Below are 21,039 nucleotides of genomic sequence, written 5' to 3'. Positions count from 1 at the left end.
CCAATCAAAAACGTAACTAAATTCCTTCAAGTTTATTTGTCGAAGCAAGAGAGTCCTAAGAATCAATTCTCAGGATGTTAATCGCCATTAACAAGACGGTAAACATCCTCTAAAATGAATGCACACCTTCTGGTCGAACGTAATTTCTTACGCAGATTCTTGCCTTTAATGCTTGGTTCTCCACTTTCTGTAGCAAGGCCAGGACTGATGATATTCCCACGTGGGACACACTCCCAGGGTCTAATCAGATGACGACCCAGAGTGTATTCAATGCCTCAGAGATAGCTCTGAGTCCTACCACTTTCCCGAAAGCAACTGCGAATATGAGAATTAAGTTATTATACAGTATCACGGGGATAGCCTGGAATTGTTTTTTTTTTTTTTAAAATGAAGACCCATCAAGCATGAGTAACAATTCATTGTGACACACAACTCCTAGAGCCTGATGGCCCAAGAATATGAATGTGAACTAAAGAACAGTCTTCTGATCAAAATCTGATTATGGAGCAGAAAAGGAATAGGAGACAATCTGATCAATTAGCTGAGGTAAACTAGTTTCACGTTAAGCTTTTCTAATGATCACTTCGACAAGAATTAGAGCTAGTTAAGTACATGCCCAAAACAACTTCATGTAAAACCTTAGGTCTGAGTCAATATATTCAGCTGAACATCTCTTATCAACAATTTGTCTCCATTTTCCACATAAATACACTGAGAATTCCCAGGATGCATTTCAATAATTACACTTATTTCAATTTTTATTAAAAACGAAAGAAATCCAGAACGATTTCTATACAACTATACAAGGTTTTATGCACCTTCCCTATTCCTGTTAAAGCTTTATATTTAAAACGTCTACAGGATTATGTGCTTACACAGGCTTGAGACTCAAACCTTACCACACACGTGACGTGAGCAGCCTTCACGCACAATGGTCCACATAACACTGCGGATGTGTTTAGTTCAGCCTATGTCGTAAAGTGCTATTCATCGGTGGGAAAGTAACAAAGTCTACTCAACACTGAATTTCGCCACAGTATCTCCTACTTGGGTTGGGGATAAAAAAGCTAATTTGATGCCACCAGCCTGAAGAACAGACTTCCACTTAGAAATATATATTAAAAACAAACAAACAAGGAAACCAGACAAGACCTAGGATTTTGGTTGTTCTATCAAAATAGGTCAAAAGCCTTTCAAAATCATGAGTGCTACAATATACAGCAGTCTAGCTTCTGAACATTTTAACTTCTAAAAAATAAGCAGTTTAAATAAAAAAACATCTAAGTAAAAGGCATCTTTCAAAAATGAATGTAAAATTTCAACTAAAATATTAATTCTGCAAATCAAAAGAACTTTTAAAAGGGTACACACAGTCACTATGATTTTCGTTATTATTCCTAACAACTAAATTTGTCTTTTACTTACCTTTACAAATGCTTATTACCAAACAATGGGCCATAGAAAATAACATCCAACTGACCAGTTACTCCATATTTTAGAATAATTTAATGACATTAAAAATAAATCATGAACTTTCCAAACATGTAAACATAAGCCAGGACAATCTGATATATAGTATCAGTGCCAAAAAATGAAAATCATAGAATCATAGGACACAATAAGAGAGCAAAAGAACAAATATGCCAAATATCAGTGAATCGTCACTAATATTTGTGAAAAATAAATTATTTGCTATAAGCTCAGATACTTTCATAGAGTAAGAAAAACTGAAGACAAATTTTACATGAAAAATTTCGTGTGTTAGCCAAGAACTCTGTGTTCCCTGCAAAAAAACAAAAACAAAAAATGATGTTTAACTACACATGCAGATGTGGACATTACAGCTAAAGGAACTCTTCAAAATATCCTTAAAAATACAATTTGTAGTCTTAAAAGAAAACAAAAAGCAGTATTCATTTTCCAGGGAATATACTCTGAATATCCATTATACACCTCAAAATACATAATTTTCCATTTAAATATACTACCATTTCTATGGCCTTTTCACCTATCCATACTTTTGTTTTCCTATGAAAAACATGCGAGACACAAGGCTAAGTATGAATTCCCACCCATAAGGCATCTAAAAAATCTCTTAAAACAAACATGATACAAAATGAAAAACCAAACACAAAAGAAACATAATAAATACTTTTGTATCCCCCCCTCCCACCAAAAGAAATATAAGTATCAGCAACAGGGCTGACATAAATAAATTAGATTTCCTGTTCGTAAAAAAAGAAACACAATCCAGTTACAGAGTTAACCATTTCAGAGTTAACCAGGAGGGAGGGTCTCTACTCTCCCCTGGCTTGTGCAAGTCAGGACGACCACACGGACGAGGCAGGACTGTTTGGGTTTTCCGATTTAAGAAGAAACACACACAAAAACAAGTGTGGCCACGGACTACTTAGATGATATGTAATTAGTTACGAAGGTTAACACCAAGGCATTATTCCGTTTCCCTTTTCCACCTTAAGTCACTGATGCTTAAACTACATGTGCTCTTGGTATTCCAGGTATTTTGCCGAGATGGGTTCCTCAAGCTGAATTCCTCCACTGCCCATTAATGCAAATGCTGGGTACATGGTGTGCGAGCAGTCCACCTGGCGCTCATACAGACATTTCATGTGATCCATGTCAAAGAAAGCCACTCTGCCTTTATCACAGTCAAGGAAAACCCCTATGCTTGTGGGCATGGGGAGAACTCTGTTCTCAGGTTCGTTGGCAGAAGTGGCGGACTTGGGGATGAAGAACTTCTTCATGCCTATGGTGACCAATGTGAACGGCTGTGAGGAATCAAAGCACGCATCTTCGCTTCCACTGTCATGGCCGCTGTCTTGCTCGTATCTAGAACACAACACATGACAGTCTGAGCTGGGTCGCCAGCCACAGGCCTTCGGCTGGCCTCAAAACGTTGTCACAAGATGCTATACATTGCTTTAAAATTAAACCATACATCAAAAACTTTCTATTAAAACACAGATCAATTAAAAACATGACGACTACACACTGCCATTTAGAATGGTACCAGAGCCTCAGCCCCAAATTCTGTGTCACGAAATATCATAAAACATCTATATATACATGCAGATGAGAAAAATAATAAAAACCTGTAAAATAACTCAGGACTTTGGCCTATCAAAACTGAAGTGGGGGAGGGGTGCCTAGCTGGCTCAGACTCGGTTTCGGGCTCATGAGTTCGAGCCCCACATTGCGTGTAGAGATTACTTAAATAATAATAAAGTGGGGGAAGAAAACTGAAGGGAACTGTCGTAGATTAAATATTCACAGCACATAATCATATGTAAAAAAATATATAAAACCAAGACATGTGCCCTAATGCAAGGAATTACCAAACTAAAGTAAAATACATGGGCACTGCAAAACAATGCAGGAGAAAAAGTCATGTTTCATGGTCCTAAGAACCCTCTTTCTGGATTGGGATTTCTACATGGATCTATGAGGTAAGCAAGCACGAAGGTTTTTTTTCCCATAAGTATAAAACAGTAGCAGTTTATATACATTTTTGATACAAAGGTCCTTCCATTTTCTTCCTATGCATAATTCACTTTTTATATATTTGTGATTACATTACATGGACGCTTTTAATCGGGTTTTCTCACTTTTTTTTTTTTTAAAGATTTTATTTATTTATTTATTTGAGAGAGAGAGAATGAGAGAGGGAGTGCACACATGAGAGGGGGGAGGGTCAGAGGGAGAAGCAGACTCCCTACTGAGCAGGGAGCCCAATGCGGGACTCGATCCCGGGACTCCAGGATCATGACCTGAGCCGAAGGCAGTCGCTTAACCAACTGAGCCACCCAGGCATCCCGGGTTTTCTCACTTCTAATATTTTTTATGTTACAAGCTTTTTACACATTAATACCAATAATCTATCAATATTCTAGGTCTATTGTACTGTGTTTAATTGACCATGTCCCAATTACAATTTTTATCGTTTTGTCAATTTCTCACCCTTGTGCAAAAAGCTTTTCCTATTAACTCAGATTATTCATTTGGGATTCTGTTCACACAATGATGGGGTCAAAAATGATCTGTGTGGACTAGTAGACCTTATGCCATCTAATACAACGAAACCATACAATCTCGGTTCAATAATCGATCTCTTTTAAAGATTTTGTTTATTTGTCAGAGAGAGACACAGCGAGAGAGGGAACACAAGCAGGGGGAGTGGGAGAGGGAGAAGCAGGCTTCCTGTGGAGCAGGGAGCCCTATTCGGGGCTCGATCCCAGGACCCTGGGATCATGACCTGAGCTGAAGGCAGATGCCCAAAGACTGAGCCACCCAGGCGCCCCAGGCAGACGCTTTTTAACTGACTGAGCCACCCAGGTACCCCAAGAATTCCAGTTTCTTAGGAGATCGATTATTGAGGGACACCTAGGTGGCTCAGTGGATTAGGCATCTGCCTTCGGCTCAGGTCACGATCCCAGGGTCCTGGGATTGAGCTCCACATCAGGCTCCACTTCTCCCTCTCCCACTCCCCCTGCTTGCGTTCCCTCTCTCGCTGTGTATCTCTCTGCCAAATAAATAAATAAAATCTTTAAAAAAAAAAAAAAAAGAAAGAAAGAATTCTTGGATGTGGAAACCTGTGTCCCATGACCCAATTTTATAAGTCCTTACAAGGGAGTTTAAAAAAATTGTGTCTCGTAACAAAAGAACAACGTTGTATCAATTTGGAAGTATGGCAATTAGAAGCATTTCACCATACATGTGAGTAATACTTATCATCACAGAAGTAAGGTGATGGATATGAAAACCTTTCAAAATTTTCAACTGCAAAGCACAGTCGAGAAGTATCCAAAACAGGCTTATTTCCTCATGGCACCAGAAATGAACTGCGAAGTCTCATTACTCACCGTGGAACTAAAAGACAACTGGACCCCTTTCCTTAGCCAAAGCCCCAGAGTCTAAGGAACGCACTCCATGTGTGTTAAGTAGACCCAAGGGGATTTCCGGGCTTGCCTTGCTCAACAAGGACGTTTACTTGTAAAAGGACTCTCGAGTTCTAGATCAGTAGAAGAACCTACCTTGGGCTAACGGCATCACGGGGAGAACGGAGCCATTCCTGTAGTTTATCACTGGAAGCTACTCCTGCTTTGACCAGGTATGAATACGGCTCCACACGGAAGGCCCAGAAGTGCTTCCCCTTGGTAATTCCAACATCTCCAATGATGTAGTCCAGGCTTGTGTAATAACCTACTTGGATGCGCTCCGCGGCAAGCAGGAGATTAAACCCAGCTCTGCTCTCTACGCGGTCTCTCTTCAAGTTCAGCAAGAGGTGTTCATTATTATAGCCACATTTTTCATCAAAGAGGAAACTGAAAACTGCAAAGAGAGCTTGAAATTAGTCTGATGACTACGTGTTAGCATTTCTGTAATTGGTGGTTAAATCCAATCGGGTTTTGAACCAGAAATGACCGAAATGAGCCGTGAAGAGGAATGGTTCACACTACCCTCGATAAACTGGGACAAACCAACTCCCCGATGGGGAAATCACTTCCAGGAAATTCTCTACACCAGAACATCTTCAGAAAAGTCAAAAGGCAGAAGGAAGCATTTTAAGTGTATGAGAAAACCTATGAATGGGGTTCCTTGCAACAGACAGAGCAGATCTCTTCTAAATGTTTTTACACTACTGGATCTGTCCCTTTTCTCCTTAAAGTAAGGGACTGTACATTTTCATAATTACCTGTACATTTTCCTAAACATGTATTCCACATTTTATAAATGTGTAAAATATTAGCAATTTTAATAGGGGCTCTTCCTTATCAATCAGTATGGCAGACATGAGACATAGTGCATGATGTTTAAAAAAAAAAAAGGCAAAGGTTTTGGCTTTAGAGAGATGAGAGTTTTAATCCCTGCTCAAGGATTTAAATGGAGTTTAACTGAACCTTTAATTTCCTCAACTACAGGATGGACATAATGCCACTCTCCTAAGTCTCTATCAACTCAAATACATGAGCATTGGCTGTTAGCCCCCAAGTGGAAACAATTCAAATGTCCATCAACACATGAATGGATACAGAAAATGTGGTCTATCCATACAATGGAATAGTATTCAGCCTAAAAAAAGCAAGGCAATTCTGGTACATGCTACAACAAGGATGAAGCCCCAAATACGCCAGGCACAGAAGGACTAGATCAATCCCCTTCTATGAGGTACAGGCAATTCACAAAGGCAGAAAGTAGAAAAGAGGTTCCCAGGCTCTGTGGGAAGGAGGAATGGGAGTTCGTGTTTAATGGGCACAGAATTTCATGTGGAAAAAACGAAGATGTTCCAGAGATGTGAGTGGTGGTGGCCGCACAACAGTGTGGATGTACTTAATGTCACTGACCTGTACCCTTAAAAATGTTTAAAATGATCATTTTTTACTATATCATATACCACAATAAAAAAAAAAAATGTCTAGTAGCAAGCTAAAGCCATTCTCCATTTATAGGCTGATCACTCTTCCTGGTAATGTCTACTATCCTGTTGTGATCATTCCTGCTTCCAGTGGATCTCAAAAGTCTCCCAGTTTGCAAAATATATTTGATTGGTCACCCCATTCACACAGCTTCTCTCAGAAAAAAGCAAGTCAATTTTGGGGGTGCCTGGCAGGCTCAGTCAGCGGAGCGTGCGACTCTTGATCTCGAGGCTGTGAGTTAAAGCCCCACATCCAGTGTTGAGATTACTTAAAAATAAAATCTTAAAAAAAAAAAAGACAACTTGGAACATGTCCTTGCTTCCTTCCCCGTCCACCACATCACCGAAAACTGCAGCTACTTCCAGGTTTCTTTTTAATTCCACTTTCAGTCAGAGAGACAAGAAAAGAAAGGGGAAACTACATAAATGGTAAAATATCACTTAATACTTACAAATCCATCCCCACACTCTCCGTTGGATTTTATTCAAATTCAAGAAGAACAATGCTAGCCAACCCTGATTTGTATTTGTATTCTAATTTTTTTTAAATTGGCCACAATGGGCCTGAAAGTAGTGGTGAGTACACTTCAGACAAAAGAGGAAGGAAAGACAATAGTGTACGAAATCCAGGCACATGAGCCACTGAAATCTGGTGGTGGCAGTGGGGTCTGGAAACCAACTGGAGGAACCTTGAAGGCAGTGACCAACAGGCCAGAAGGTTTTCCTGCTAAGCACAAGGAGCACAAGTTTGGTTCTGAAACCGTGCTGTCCACGGAGACGCTGCAGGGAGCATCTAACCTGGTGATTCTCATTCTATAAAAATCTACAGGTGCTCTACTGTAAGGGGCAGCAGTGGTTTCTGCCTCGGAAGGTGGGGGAGGGGGCTGGGAAGGGGAGCTTTTGGGGGAGGGGGCAGCTACCATGTGGTTCTACTATACACCCTCCAACCCCACCTACCGGGAATCACTGAGTTAGAAAATCTGGACAAGTCAGAAGGAGGTTAATCACAATGATATTTCATATTGTAACAATAATTTTTTTTAAAAAATCTACCTAGAACTATGTTGTAGAGCTTTTTTTTTTTTTTTAGATTTTATTTATTTATTTGAGATAGAGATAGAGCGAAAGAGAGAGCAGGAGGAGAGGAGGGGGAGGGGGAGAAGGTGGTTGCCGCCGAGCAGGGAGCCCGACGCGGGGCTCGATCCCAGGACCCGGGGATCACGATCTGAGCTGAAGGCAGACGCCCAACGACTGAGCCACCCAGGCGCCCCAGGCAGACGCTTTTTAACTGACTGAGCCACCCAGGCACCCCTGTTACAGAGATTCCTATAAACTTATCAAAACCACAGAACTCCACTGTTTAAAACTTGTAAGGTAGCATCTATGCCATTTTAATCTCAAATTAATAGCCCTGCTCACTCAAATGTCATGTTTTTCTGTATCTGATGTCAGGCTAAACTCTAATCCCGTTCCCAGACTACCTGATGAAATTCACGTATTCAGTCTATTTCTAAATCCTAGCTGGGGATGGAACCTATTTTCTAGAATTTTTTTTTTTTTTTTTTAAACAAATGAGAGCTGGTTTCAGCGTGGATCTAGACAGAGATGCTGGCTAGGTTATTTTTTATCAAGGTCTCTTCTGACTCTAAGACCTTCTGAGTCCCAGTATTCACAATACCTGGAGCTGGAGGGGTATGGAGGATCAGCTCCCTGCTGCAAGGGCTGCAGATCGAACCCTTGTAGGCTCTGACTCGGAAAGCATAGTTACAATTGCTTTCCAGGTCTGAGATGACTTTGCTCGTGCCACACACTTCAATCTCGTTCCAAGACAGCATTTCTTCATCTCTGTTAATCTTCCGATATTCAAGAACATAGCTATCCGCTTTATCCTTCTCGGGATGGTACCAGTGGATCAGAGCATTGTTATACACTTTGCTCTGTTCCTCATTGATCTCTGGCACGTCTATGCCTGAAAGCATCAAGAAACAAAAGATGTTAAAATATCGGTCTTTCAGAACCTCTATGTTCCTCAATAAAAATGATGTACCAACGAGACTTCAATGATTTCTGTCCGGTCCAAGAATTTTCTAAGTCTGTAATGCTATGTATAAGGAAAAGAGGAATTCCGGCAACGTACAACACGGACGGGCCTGTGGACACACAAGCTGAAATACACCAGACACCAGAGACATACGCTGACAACGCAATCCCACTTCTATGAGGAATCTCCAAGAGCCGAGTTCACAAAATCAGACACTGGAATGCTGGCTGCCGGGGCTGGGGGAGGGAGCAATGGGCAGTTATTAATCAAGAGGCATGAAATATCAGTCAAGTAAGACGAAGAAGGAGATCTCAGTACATCATACTCAGAATCAATGCTGCTGTGTTCCACGCTTAGAATTTAAGAGAACAGATCTCGAGGTAAGTGCTCCTACCACAAAATTGAAAATGAAAAAGAATTAAGCATGGGCGCCTGGGTGGCTTAGTTGTTAAGCATCTGCCTTTGGCTCAGGTCCTGACCTCAGGGTCCTGGGATCGAGTCCTGCTTCTCCCTCTCCCTCTGCCCCTCCCCCCTGCTTGTGCTCTCTGTGAAATAAATAAATAATTTTTTTTTTTTTAAGATTTTATTTATTTATTTGACAGAGAGAGACACAGCAAGAGAGGGAACACAAGTAGGGGGAGTGGGAGAGGGAGAAGCAGGCTTCCCGCTGAGCAGGGAGCCCAATGCGGGGCTCGATCCCAGGACCCTGAGATCATGACCTGAGCCGAAGGCAGACGCTTAACAACTGAGCCACTCAGGCGCCCCATAAATAAAAAGTCTTAAAAAAAAAAAAAGAAAGAAAAAAGAAAAAGAATAAGAAATAAAGATTTTTAAAGGTATATTTAGGTTTATAACTGAAAGGAAGAAGGAAAATGACAAATAAGGAAAAAAAATTCAATTTAGCTTTACGTGTTATATTCATTCTGAAACACCATAAATTAAAGTTTTTAACCTATGCCTTTCAATTTCCACCTACTAAAATAACAACACTGGACTTGAAATTTTTAATCTGTGTCCTCCTAGAATTATTTTAATTTTAAATCTTTTAAATCTAAGTTGGGTGAGTCTAACAAAGTTCAATGAAATATTACACAGTTTTCTTTCAGATTTTCTTCCAAAGAGTTGCAAAGCAATTTAAATGAATTTTTCTTGGCATAAATATGATACATAGTATTTTTTGTAAGAGAATCAGAAACTACATAAAAGACACTTTAAGTAACTCAAAGATAATCACTACAATAATTTTGTACAGATCCTGCCAGTATTTTTTTCCCACTGGCATTTCACTCCATGGCTGTAACAACATTTAACAATTTTCAGAAACGGGTTTCCAGTTTTTCATAAAAACTATGATACAAAAGTATCACAGCTAAACCTCTGTGCATATGCAGAATCCCTTCCATAGAGGAAATTCCAATAAGCTTAAGTGCTTAGGATAAGCTATAAAAGTCACACACGCACATAACACACATTTACATCAAATCAGAGAAGTATATGAAGCGAAAATAAAAGTCTCCCTCTTAGCCTCCCCCAGATATATATAAGCAATGTAGAGGCATGTCTGTGTATGGTCCGTTTATGCAACCCAATGTTACACAGCCGTGCGAGATCTGGGAAGTCATTCAAAATACATTTTGGGGGGCAAAATTACATGAGTAGTACATACTCCACCCCATACCCCTTTCTTTTCTTTTTTTGAAACATAGCTTACAAAAAAAATGTGCATGCAGGAAACAATGAGACCATCCATCAGTCAGAAGCTGGGTAACAACTTTCCATGGTCACCCATCCTCTACACTTGGTTCTTTGTTAGACACTGGTCCAATCCAAGATTACCAACCTTCAACATCATCTTTCCAGGACTGTTTTGGGACCCCCAGGGATGAGAGGACCTTGTTCTCCTAAGTAAACTAGCATGTATATGAAAAACAATTCAAGTATACCTTTTGTAAAAAGGGAGACTATAGTACCTGAAGTAGAATTAGCATTTGAAAGAGTAACAAATACATATTTGGAAAAAGAAGATCGTTATAATAAAATAAGCACATATTCAGGTGCCTGGGTGGCTCAGTCAGTTAAGCGTCCGACTCTTGATTTAGGCTCAGGTCATGATCTCAGGGTCCTGGGATTGAGCCCCACGTCACGCTCTACACAAAGCTAAAAGTCTGCTTGAGGACTCTCTTTCCATCTCTCCCTCTCCCCCTTCCCCCCCAACTCGCGTGCACTCTCTCACTCTAAAAATAAATAAATAAATAAACGCTCTAAAAATAAATAAATAAATCTTTTTTAAAAAAAAAAGATAAGCACATATCTGAAAGGAGATTCAGGTATAGATTTGAAAGAAAGCAGGTCGTGGTAATAATCCTTCAGAGTTTTTAACTTTAATTTTTTTTTCTTGTTTTTAGGTAGGCTCCAGGCTCAATGTGAGGCTTGGACTCACAACTCTGAGGTCAAGACCTAAGATCGAGTCGGATGCTGTACTAAGCCACCCACCCAGGAACCCCTAAAATTTGTAACTTCAAACAAGACAAATTTCTTCCAGATGATTACAAATCCACACATACATTCTTATACAGTCATCAATCCGTAAGTATTCCATTCTAAGGATTGAACTGTTCACCAGCACTAGAAGAGAAACCGGGGGTGGGGGGGCGGGGGGGGGATATGAACCAGGCAAGAAGGGAAAAAGGAAAGGAAGACCTCCCCACTGGGGAACAGCAAAACACAATCGTAAGCGCGTGTTATGGCCCCAAAATTCGCATGCTGAAGTTCTAACCCCCGGTACCTCAGACTGTGACTTTATTTGGAGAAAGAGTCTTTATAGAGGTAATTAAGTTAAAATGAACTCATTAAGATGGGAACTAATCCACCATGACTCGCATGACTGGTGTCCTTATAAGCAGAAATTTAGACAGACGTGTAGATGGAAGGCCACGTGAAGATACTGGAAGGCCGTCATCTGCAAGCCAAGGAGAACAGCCTCAGAAGAAACCAACCCTGCCAACACCTTGATCTCAGACTCTGAGCCTCCAGAACTGGAAGAAAATACATTTCTGTTGTTCAAGGCAGGCAGTCTGTGGTATTTTGTTTCGGCAGCCCTCACAAACTAATTAATACAGCCAGGTAAACACTTAAAACCTCTTGGAGTCAGTTTTAGCCTGGAGACATCATTTCTAGGTTTCTGCCCTAGAGAAACCCACATACATGTGCACAAGTGAACACTGACGAAGGTGTTCAACACAGCAATGGAGGAAAAAACAGAAACAAATTGTCTCTCGGTAGGGAAATGGTTTATATAATGAAATACTATACACAGCTAAAATATAGCTTTCAACCAGAACTTTGTGAGTAACAAGTATCTTAAACTTCATTTTCTTGAAAAACAATTCACAGAAAGGATACATATGCAATGTGATGCCATTTATTCAATGCGTTTTTTAAAGATTTTATTGATTTATTAGAGAGAGTGATCGTGCACGCACGCATCAGGAGAGGGAGGGGCAGAGGCAGAGGGAGAAGCCGGCTCCCTGCCGAGTGAGGAGCCCGATGCGGGGCTCGATCCCAGGACCCTGGGAACATGACCTGAGCCGAAGGCAGATGCTTAACGACTGAGCCACCCATACAATGTTTAAAAACCACACAAACCAACAGAATATATACTCTTTAGCAGAAAAACATGGTTTTTCATACTGTCAAACCGAAGAGTGCATTTTTCCCACGTAATGTGAATTCCAACTACAAGAGTAAGAAGCTTTTGCCCGTCACTGAAACTTACCACTAGAGAAAAAGGACAATTCTCCAAGAAGTTCTGTTTGTTTAGATGTATTAACAACATAGTCTTCAAAAGAAGTCTGAGCCGCGGGTCTAAAGCTCTTCAAAGATTCTGTAGCTTTCTGTATTCTGCAGACAGATAGAGTTTATATAAAAACAACTCCGTAAAAGGCCCATCAGACTAAACATCTGCAATGTGATTAAAAAAAACAAAAAAACCACCACGTCGCTCAAGGTTCCAGTTAAGAGTGCGGCAAGGGTGTCTCTGCAGAGCACTGCATTAGGAACCCCAAGAGCTCAAGGTGAAACACAGAGCAGGACTGAAGGTCGCTGCCAAGGAGATTCTAAATTCAAAGCAACATACCTGAGGTGGAGCTGTTTAGCTGTCTGTACGAAACAGGACTGATCCGTCTCCTTAAGCACTTCTTGGGCATATCCCACCAGCCCATTGTTCTCTAGAAGCCCCTGATATTCCTCCACTTGAGTCTGAAATTTGTCTAGTCTTAGCTTCTTAGAAGCATCAATCGCTTTCAAAACAGATGATTTCCTCTCTTCTAGGATTTCAAAGAGCTTCTCAAAATGTGTGATTGCTTCTTCTTTTGCTCTCTCTCCGTTACACTATTATAAAACGAGCGAAAGCGTTACCTCATCTGCTAAATCCAAATGTCTTTTCTCAAAATAACCAAAATTTAATTTTGTCCGACTCTGACATTTTCAGAACAATAATCTGGCATCGAGTACACTTAGCGAGGAATGATCAACTCTTAGACATATTTTGTGATCGTCTGATACTGTATTCTCCTTAAACTCTCATCTCCAGAGTTCAACAGTAAATAATCCCATAAGGAAACAACCTTCAACGTGGACGCAAAGGCATCTGAGGCAGAAATTAACTGATTTAACCGAAGACACTGTACAATACAATTCTGGAGTTTCTAATTCGGGCAACCTTTGACCCTTTCTACGCTCTTCCAATTTTTTTAAGAAAACTTAAATCACAGTATGAAACTCAGGAAGATGACATCCTTTACTAAGATCCAAAACTGTAACTCTTCTCTTCAAATTAATATAACTTAATTAGAATTAAATCCTGTGTGACTTTAGGCAAATTATTTGACTTCTGTATGTCTTTGAGTTTTTCTCTTCTGAAAGCTGGGGATAAGAGAAACCATTTGGGTTTTTTTTTTTAACAGTTTTTTTTGTTGTTGTTATTTATTTATTTGACAGAGAGAGAAAGAAAGAGACAGAGCACAAGCAGGGGGAGCAGCAGAGGGATAAGCAGGCTCCCCGCCTAGCAAGGAGCTCCATGACCTGAGCTGAGGGCAGACACTTAACCGACTGAGCCACCCAGGTGTCGATTTGGGTTTTTTTGAAAACTGAAAAATATTATGTATATAAAATGCCCACGACAACGGCACATACTCTGTACACAGAATTATACTCACTGCACACACAGCTCTTCCTCTGCTTGGTCCTAAAATGATCCTGTCTGTAGTGCTTACAAAACATTCTGAATGTCCATAAGATCAGGGACCAACTTGATTTTGAAAATAAGACCAGCAGAGCACACATACACAATCATCATTATAGACCCGTAAGCAACAGCCAACAGAGAAAAAAATGTCTTCAAACACATTCTTAAAAGCTGACAACATATGGAAGAAGTGCATTGTGCACTTCCCAATGGCTTCTGGCCAACATTTCTGATGAAAGGAAATTTTTTCCAGATTCCTTTCTCTGTTTCCTAAACCCAACAGGCAAAAATTTTTATAAAGGGTGGGCAGGAGGGAAGGAAGAAAGGGGGACAGAGGGTGGTGACATTTCAGTAGTATTTCAGTGATAAAAATCACAACCTTAAATTCAAAAAATCATTCCACATAGGTAAAAAGGGTTTTTTTTTTCCCCCCAGCTAAGTGTAATTATAGAAAAAAAAAAAAACAGTGTCATAGTCCTCACTGAGGAAAAGTCAAGAATGCAGACAAATTCTCCAGTGTAGGAGATTCTTGCTAATAAGCTCACAAATGCAGCTTTGGTCAAAGGGACACAGAGAAGCTAAGTAATTTCTCCAGGATCCCAAGGACTCAGTGTCTGCATGAACACTTGATGTGAATCAACAACTCAGCAATGGTGCTGGAGCTCCCTTATTTCAGAAGTCAGGGCAGCATGACTGAGGACCAGGAGTGAAACAAACCTAAAATGACCCAAGATACGATCTCTGGAGCAAACTCCTCCATGTAGGTGATCACCCGCCAAGAGGGCTAGGGGATGATCCAGCACTGAGAGAGTGGGTCATCAGACAAAAAGGAGAAAAACAAAATCCCGCTTTTCAAGTACATGGAAGAACAATTTACTTAGGGTGGTGAATGCAATCAGTGAGTATCAGAAAAAGAGTATTAAAAACAATAGCAGTGCTGGTTATCTGGTGCTAATTTGCATAATGTCTCAATTTTTTTTACCCATTTTGGAAAATGAAATTTCAAGAAATTAACAGTCTCATACTAGCCAGGGTATTTTTCTATTTCATCCTAACTTCTAAAAGTGATCAGGAATAATGGCTCTTCAATTTATTTCAACTAGAGAAGAGAAACACATCCAAATCAATGAAGAATATTTGGAATTTTAAAACAACCCAGTCCTATCCTCTTCTATCGTATTTTTTAAATGCTATCAATTTTCTCCATTTTTTTTATTGAAGTATAATATACACACAGAAAAATATATATGAGTGTGGAGACAGACGAATCTTTGCAAATACACCCATGTAACCCGCATCCAGATTAAGCAAAGGAACATTACCCAGACCCCAGATGCCAATCTTTCCAGACATCCATCCTTCCCCTCCCCCACCTTTCAACAATGCCTGTCCTGAGTTCTAACAGTTTCACCTTTGTTGGTACTTTTTATAAGGGGGTCATAGAGTTTGTACCCTTTTGTTCGGGCATCTTTCTTTCAGTATTATTGCAAGATTTAGCTACACTGTTGCATCTAGTTGCAGATATTCATGCTTAAGGCTGATTATATTCCACTGCTGAGGGATACTTGGGTAGTTTCCACTTTGTAGCCATTTGATTGCAGCCATGAACATTCCAATGTATGTCTTTTGGTGAACATGTCTCAGGTACTTGGGAACAGCGCATTTTAAGTCAACATATAGTACATACTTCAAAAGCAATCTGTTAATTTCGTAAAATACAGATAATTGTTAAAAATTCCAAAATTTACTTTATGTTACTACTTCTGAGATCAAAACTGCCCACGTAAAGGGTCAGTCATTCTTTCCCCCTGTGTTTCAGTAGCATTTAATCACCACCTCTCTTGGGCACTGATCACACATTAGAACCTGTTTTTTATACTGGTTTTCCTAGTCCCATAAAAGCAGGGGTGAAATCTAACACAACTTTGTACTCCAAACTCATTTACTACCTTCCAGATTTTATGAATGAATAAATTCTCTAGATGGAGAAATAAAAATACATAAACCAATTTATCACTTACCTCTGTTTCTTTCATTAGCAAGTTTAGTTCAGAAATTTGACTCTTCACCTGGCTCTCCTTGCCAATAAGGTAATCAATATCCTTTGAAAGCTTTTCCTGTTAGAATATATCAGTAACACAAATAAGCAGAAGTTTAACAAAGGCCTTGCAGATCTATCTTCCTTCCTTCCTTCCTTCCTTCTGTCCTCTTATTATATTTTTACACACAATTCTTTAGCCTATGATGAACAGGCAGTAAAACCAACCCTGAGGATTCTCGTTATTAACCCAGGGTAAACAGTTACTGGCCTTGAGCACAGAGGCCCACGGATCTATGAGAGATGAGAAGCAGGCTGAATAAAAGAACAAGGCAGTGATGCTCAGATTAGTCAAAAAAACAGAATACATAAATAATACATTTTTGTTGTCTCTTCATTGTTTCCCGGTCTTCCTCCCCAGGTTTCTAAGTAAATAGAAAAACAGCAATTCAAATAGGATTGTCTTCCATCAGATTTTATCATTCATTCCCTCTCTCTCTCTCTCTCTCTCACACACACACACAAAGACCCAAAAAGCAACAGAGACCCTTCCAAAATGACCTTCGCAGCCTAGGCAAGACTATTCATTAAATTACACATACACAATAATATAGATTTATAAAAACAGAGCTCATTAAGCTCCCAGAGCTTACTAAAGTATTTATAAAGTAGTTACTCTCTGCTTACCATAGAGATAACATCATAGGTTTTGGTGAGATCCCTAATTTAACCCAGAAAAAATAGTATGTATGACTGAAGTATATTAAAAACCAAACCAAAAACCCCTTGAAGCGCCATGGGGTACAAAGTTATAAGAGACAAACGTATGCAGTCTAAATAAGAAGAACGTCATCCAGAAAACTCCACCCAAGCTGGAGCCGTGACAAGCGGATCTGAGCATTTCTCAATCGCGGCTGCCCCGAATGAAAGGGTGGGTAAGAAAAGAAGAGGACCAGAGATCTAACTTTTAGGAATTCAAGAAGTCAGTCTCCTGCCTTTATCATTTTCCTCTTTGCTCACTTAGACCACGTAATAAGGTAAGAGAACGTATGTTTAAATTAATACAGCAGGCCTATGGCAGGACCCGTCTTTAATTCCTTGGAACACCCAGCAATCAGTCACACTGAGTTTCCTTGATGGCTTGAGGGCTCACTGGAGGGACAGAAGAAGGACCCATGAGCTAGAGGAGTAAGATTTCTGAGGGCTAAGGACAGGATGGGACCAGAAAGAACCTGCAGGGAGTCAAGGAGAGACATGAAATCTTGTGTCTTGATCCAATGTTTTACAGATGAGGAAACCAAAGCTCACTGAGTGCAAATATCACACAGTCAGTAGCTGCGCTGGAAGCTTCCTCACTGCTCAGCACACTGACCACAATTCCACAGGCTGACAGGTGCTTCCTCAGCACCAGGCTGCAAGGCAGAGGAGTTCCTCCCATACCGTCCCGTCAGGCCTGTGCTGGGACCACAGTGACGGGTGCAGGTGGTCATACTCCTTTGTCACTACAGCAGCGAAGGGAAGAAGGGGGCCATTTCACCTGAAGTAGGACTTAGTGGTAGGACAGCTTACACTGGGAGTGCAAGACAGGCTGGAGAAGAAAGGATGGTCGAAAGTCAAAGAGCGCCAGGGTTTACTCGCAGGGAGCAGGAAATGCTTAGCCAAAGTCTCCGGCCAACTACAGACTTTATCTCAAGTCCTCTCTGGCCCCTCAAAACGAGGCAGTCTGTGATACGTTGACATGCGTTAACCAATAATCAGTGTGTCCATTTATTCATAGGCCTCCAAAAAGTATAAGCACCAGACACCAATCCTAGACACTGAAAAGGACAATGTAAAAGACATGGCTCCTACCTTCAGGAAATACATCTAATGGGGGAATGTTTTAAATCCTTTAGCTACATTAGGGCCCCAGTTCTTTAGGAACTGACCAGAGGCTAACTGCTCAAGGATGCCGAATTTGCTTCAAAGCCTTCCCCTAGAACAGTGGTTCTCAAAAGCTGGTGTGCATCAGTCTCCTGAGAGCTAATCGGGACCACAGAGCCCCTCGAGGAGGGCAGGTCTTGGCCTCTGTGGTGTGTACCAAGTGTTCCAGGTGATCCTAACACCCATCAAAGTTTGAGAACCACTCTCTCCTGCTTTTAATCAGGTCACGGGTCAAAGGTACCCAGAGAAACATTAGTCCACAAAACAAGGGAGAAGGGAGAGAAAAAGGGAGAGAAATTCATTCAACAATCACACTGAATATCTCTCATGGGAGTAGGCTAGGAGAGTAACGTATAACCAATTATGGTCCCTGTCCCCTTAGGGCATATCACCTTAAAGTTGTTATCAGCTTTGCTACATGTCTGAAAATGTTAGGATAAAATGATGGGAAGAAAAAGTATAGAATGATACATCTTAGTCAAGTGCCAAATGACTTCAGAAAATAGGGTAATATTGTATTCACCACAAATTTCACATACCCCAGAAATACAGAAGCGGTATTACTTTCTCATTCAATGGGGACTGGTATTGGGATGTGTACATTTTCTACTTTTCTAAGTCCTAGTTTCCAATCTTTCAATTATGATTAAAATCACAAAGCCACCCCTTCCAGAAGAGATAACCGCACATGAACAAGACCATTAACTCCCTCCTAGAAATTTATGGAAATAAAGAAAAAATAAAAGTAGAAAAAACTCCTTAGGAAATAGTCCTCAGTAAACTGTGCACCACCTACCAGAAAGTACACAACTGAAGAAGGATGAGCTAACAACCAACCCTCCTTTTTTTTTTTTTTTAAAGATTTTTTTATTTATTTGAGGGAGAGAGCACATGCGCAAGAGACCAGGAGCAGGGGAGTGGCAGAGTGAGAGGGAGCAGCAGACTCCCTGATGAGCAGGGAGCCGGATGTGGGCTCAATCCCAGGACCCTGGGATCATGACCTGAGCTGAAGGCAGACGCTTAACCAACTGAGCCACCCAGGCGCCCTACAACCAACCCTCCTTAATGAAAAACGGTACAGTTGTGTGAGAAGTTGAAGAAGTCCTAGAAAACCCACTAACACCCAAAGTTGGGAGAAGCAGGGTGTTGAGATGAGGCAAGGAAGAGACAATAAATACCCAATGGTGGGGCCTTGTTCAGGGCAAAGCAGGATTCCGAAGGCTTAGCAGTCTAAACTGGCCAGAGGAGAGCATAAACATGGTTTCCTGTGTTGGAAGGTGGGAATGGCTCCATATCACTGGAAGAGTGAGGTCAATAAACAAAGGCAAGCTACAAAAGAAATGGAACCACGCCATCTGCAGCGTATGTCCACGTAGGCAGGTGTCTTTCTATCCGGGGATTAACAGGAGTGAGGTTATGTGGAAGCAAAAACAAAAACAAAACAAAAAATACACGTCTCACCCCAACAGAAGAACAGAAGATTGCCAGCCAACAGGACAGGACCATTCCTCTCCATTATTCACTATTTAGGCCAGTTCACCAGAAAGCGTCAGCACTTTCTGCAACTGGAAGGGCACCCTCAATTACATAGCTTGGTAGAAATTCCAAGGAGAGGCCAGACACTACCACACAGTCGACCAGTATTAGAAGCCAGATCGAACAGAGGCAGATGGGAAGCCTGGCCCCAGCTTCAGCCCTTTCAACAACAGCAGCAGTCAGGTGGACTAGGTTACACCACCGTGACGCTCATCTTTCTTCTGTTCTTGCAACGTTCTCTATAACAGGGGCGCCTGGGTGGCTCAGTCAGGTAAAAAGCATCTGCCTTCGGCTCAGGTCATGATCCCAGGGTCCTGGGATCGAGCCCCACATCAGGCTCCCTGCTCAGTGGGGAGTCTGCTTCTCCCTCCGCCTCTGTCTAGCACTCTGCCTACTTGTGCTTTCTCTCTCTGTCAAATAAATAATATCTTAAAAAAATAAAAAGTTAAATTTAATTAGCAAACAAAGGTAATGCCACCGGGGGGGCACAGACGAGTAACAAAGACTGGATCGATTCTCTGACCTGAAAAAAATCTTAAAACCTTACAGAATATAAAATGGCTCTCAAGACGCTGGACATGGAGAGAGGGGAAACAAGATGGGCCCATGTTTGTGCCCACCATCCTGTCTAGACCCGGCGTCCTCCAAGGCCCAGGGCAGAGGAGAACTCAGGTGGATCCAGGGTCTCCCAGGAGCTGAAGAGACGAAAACAAGAGTCCAGGGAAACCAGAGTTTGTAAAGCAAAATCCCCAAGAACAGAAAATGACAGAACTCTGGAGAATGTACCAAGGGTCCCTCTGGCTTATTCAGCAGAGTACTGACCAATTCCCATGCGTGAGGAAGCTTTCAGAGGCCAGGGAAAGGATCACCCAAGAGGATTAAGGAACAATTCCAGGAGCTCACACCAGTCTGGGAATACTGCCCGTGACGCACCAAACTAAACAAACAACAAATTAAAAACACCAAACTAGGGGCGCCTGGGTGGCTCAGTCGTTAAGCGTCTGCCTTCGGCTCAGGTCATGATCCCAGGGTCCTGGGATCGAGCCCCACATCGGGCTCCCTGCTCCGCGGGAAGCCTGTTTCTCCCTCTCCCTCTCCCCCTGCTTGTGATCCTGCTCTCACTGTGTCTCTCTCTGTCAAATAAATAAATAAAATCTTTAAAAAAATAATAATAATAAAAATTAAAAATAAATAAATAAATAAATAAATACACCAAACTAAACAAACAAACAACAAATTAAAAACCTCACAAAACTCAAAATCCAAAAGTCATTGAGAAGAGTAAATGAGAAGAGTAGTCTGGTAAGAGAATTAAATGCTACTCTGTCCTAACTAAGCCTAAAGCAAGACCCAAAAGCAACAAACTGTTCTGAAGTAACTTAATCACACATTAGAAGAAAACTCAAGAATATCTGCAGGGCACAGAAGTATCCACTGCCCAACAAGGTAAAACTTACAAAACTGACCTAGCAATGACAGATGACAGAATTAGCAGACCAGGACAATAAAACGATTATACCCATAATCCACGTATTCAAAGTAGAAGAAAGACTGAGCTCACGTGATAGACAAATCAAATGCAAAAGATAAAGCTGTGTGGATAAATAAGAATTAGATCTAGGCCCCAAAGGCAGGTACATATTTTTAAAGGTAGAAAGGAAACTAATTAAAATGGGTGGTGGATTTACGAATGAAGGTATCATTTGAAAGAAAAAAGAATAAAACAAAAAATAGCATCATACCATTGCCTACCTTGCTGCAGATTATCAGTCAAGTCTGAAAGTTTTCAAAGGTCCATGTATAAGGTTCAGAGACAGGAAGTA

The 21,039-nt window shown here is 41.0% G+C and overlaps 1 protein-coding gene across 2 annotated transcripts in view; it reads right to left on the bottom strand.

Moving 5' to 3' along the window:
- Positions 1-1,487: 1,487 nt before the first annotated feature.
- The window catches only part of LOC102735776 (E3 ubiquitin-protein ligase TRIM36), a 34,661-nt gene continuing 15,109 nt past the window's right edge, over positions 1,488-21,039 (bottom strand). For both annotated transcript variants that reach the window (XM_081827242.1, XM_081827243.1), the window contains 6 exons: positions 15,741-15,836; positions 12,610-12,863; positions 12,250-12,374; positions 8,112-8,402; positions 5,052-5,349; positions 1,488-2,850 (listed from right to left, as the gene is read on the bottom strand). In XM_081827242.1, coding sequence (XP_081683368.1) covers positions 2,496-2,850; positions 5,052-5,349; positions 8,112-8,402; positions 12,250-12,374; positions 12,610-12,863; positions 15,741-15,836 — 1,419 coding nt within the window. In that variant the 3' untranslated portion in view covers positions 1,488-2,495. The remainder of the gene's footprint in view (positions 2,851-5,051; positions 5,350-8,111; positions 8,403-12,249; positions 12,375-12,609; positions 12,864-15,740; positions 15,837-21,039) is intronic.

Source organism: Leptonychotes weddellii, chromosome 7 (genome assembly GCF_054177405.1).
Source record: "Leptonychotes weddellii isolate Sample4059 chromosome 7, ASM5417740v2, whole genome shotgun sequence".
Classification (NCBI taxonomy): domain Eukaryota; kingdom Metazoa; phylum Chordata; class Mammalia; order Carnivora; family Phocidae; genus Leptonychotes; species Leptonychotes weddellii.
Note: the sequence above shows the minus strand (reverse complement) of the source record. Positions and strands in the feature narration are given on the sequence as shown.